The sequence below is a fragment of the Quercus robur genome, chromosome 6 (assembly GCF_932294415.1).
Source record: "Quercus robur chromosome 6, dhQueRobu3.1, whole genome shotgun sequence".
Classification (NCBI taxonomy): Eukaryota; Viridiplantae; Streptophyta; class Magnoliopsida; order Fagales; family Fagaceae; genus Quercus; species Quercus robur.
In genome coordinates, this window is record NC_065539.1 from 51,113,203 (window position 1) to 51,115,476 (window position 2,274).

Here is a 2,274-nt window from a genome sequence, read left to right on the forward strand (position 1 = left end):
CTAAAAAAAAAAAAAAAGAAGAAGAGAATTTTATGGAATTTAGCTTTACTAGGAATGGCAGCAATTATTGTCTTTCCTTAAGTGCGTAAGTTTATTGGGTTGGGGTTAATCGAACCTCTATGTGCCCAAACACTTGTCTGTTTGTTCAAGCCCAAAGCATTAAATTTGAGCTGTTTTGTTTATTTATCTTATCGTTATCATATAGTGGAATATTACACGATTCTCTTTGGAACAAACTCGTTAATTGGAGTAGTTCACAATAAATAAATAAATAGACTCAAAGATTAAGTTCAAGTTTATGAGGAAGTTTTACCAAAAACAACATCAACCCCTAGTAGCCACAAGACTCCCAACCCATGCACTGGTTTCTTCTTGGTTAACTGATTGATTAAGTATAACACAAAGTTAATAAATATTACCATAACTATTGTTTTTTTCTAAATAGCCTACATTAGAGACGTGGCTAACATTTAATATTGGTAACATATCAGTATTAAATATCCTAATTGACGATTCTCTTTGAAACAAACTCGTTAATTATATAACGGTATAAATTAAGAATGTTAGATTTTTTCTGTTAAGTTTGACTTCCTTTAGTTTTAGATTTTCAGTTTGTGAAAAACAGGTTATACTAAAGGTTTTTTTTTTTTTTTCCTTTATTAATAACAATTGTTATATAGATTGCATGTGATACATGGAAAAAAAAAGTTAATGAATTTTGCAACTCTTAAAGGTTTAGAACAAAAAATATTTATTAATTACAAATGCATTTATAACTATAATTAAGAGGAATTAGTAACTTTTCATCTAATATTCATAGTCCGTAAATGAAAATAAATTTTAAGTTATATTTATCATCAAAACCCCATTATATAACATTCACCACTGTGATCCCACCTAAAATACAACCTCCTCCTACTTTGTTGTTCCAATACATACATTCTTTTGTTATAGTCTTGTAACACGAAGAAGTACTCCAATAGTGATGGCATCTTTTAAATGCTTCATCTTAGCTTTATTCATTGCAATATTCATTTTTAGTATTGATGTTACCCTTGCAACTCGTTATCTTTTACAATCTTCTCAACCCAATGTACCAAGCTTGTCAGTCATACCTACATTGCCTATCCCAACATTGCCACCTTTTCCATCATTGCCAACGTTGCCAAATCCAACACTACCACCTTTACCTTCATTGACAACGTTGCCAAAGCCAACGCTATCACCTTTGCTGCCACCATTGCCAAAGTTGCCAAAGCCAACACTACCACCTTTGTTGCTTCCATTGCCAATATTGCCGAAACCAACACTACCACCTTTACTATCTCCATTGTCAAAGTTGCCAACGCTACCACCTTTGCTACCAACATTGCCAAAGTCAACACTGCCACCTTTGTTGCCTCCATTGCCAATGTTGCCAAAGCCAACGCTGCCACCTTTACTTCCTCCAATGCCAACATTGCCAAAGCCAACGCTACCACCTTTGCTACCACCATTGCCCACATTTCCGTCTATCCCCACTATTCCAACTCTACCAAAACCAACATTGTGAACCATTCCCTCAATCCCGCAAACCCTAATTACTACAAAGGTCTAGTCTAAATGTCCTCAATAATTTAGTTCATTTACAAGGTTTACAATACTAAAAAATTGGGTTGGATGGCGTGGTACAATTGCGTGACAAAATTAAGGGCCTCTTTGTTTTTTAGCATCTCAAATGTTATGTAAGGATTTAGTTTATGATGTGATATTTTTTTTATCGCGTTTTATTATGTATCATCTTGGAGTTTGATTTTATGTTATCATACTTAATAATCTATGTTTGTAATAATCTTTTAAATTTTTTTTGTGATTTCTCCTAATTTGTTGCCGTTGTTAATTTGTTGTTAGAGAAATGAGAATGATGCCTATCCATCAAAATTGGTCTATCGACCTTGGCTTATCCTCTACCAAGATTAAGGATTGAAGGGGCCAAAATAAGGGGCAACTAAGAAAATGTATATAAAGTAACAAATTTAGACAATACTATCAAAAAGCTATCACCATCACTAAAGAGCTAGGTCAAAGGGTACAATTTTAATAAAAATTACTCATCACTAACTCGCATGACGCACAACAAAATATTACTACACAAATATGGTGGTACATATATAAGCATCATAATATGTATGCATGTATGTATATATTTTCATTATCAAAATCAAAATGAAAAAAGAGCTTAGAGGTTTCACGATCAATATGCTTTTTTTTCTTCTTCTTCTTCTTCTTCTTTTT

General features: G+C 32.9%; 1 protein-coding gene across 1 annotated transcript; it reads right to left on the bottom strand.

Annotated features, from left to right (window-relative positions):
- Window positions 1–1,083: 1,083 nt before the first annotated feature.
- Window positions 1,084–1,557, bottom strand: LOC126690346 (uncharacterized). The gene has a single exon (XM_050385451.1). It carries the CDS (start codon window positions 1,555–1,557, stop codon window positions 1,084–1,086), a length of 474 nt encoding a protein of 157 aa, XP_050241408.1.
- Window positions 1,558–2,274: the final 717 nt, after the last annotated feature.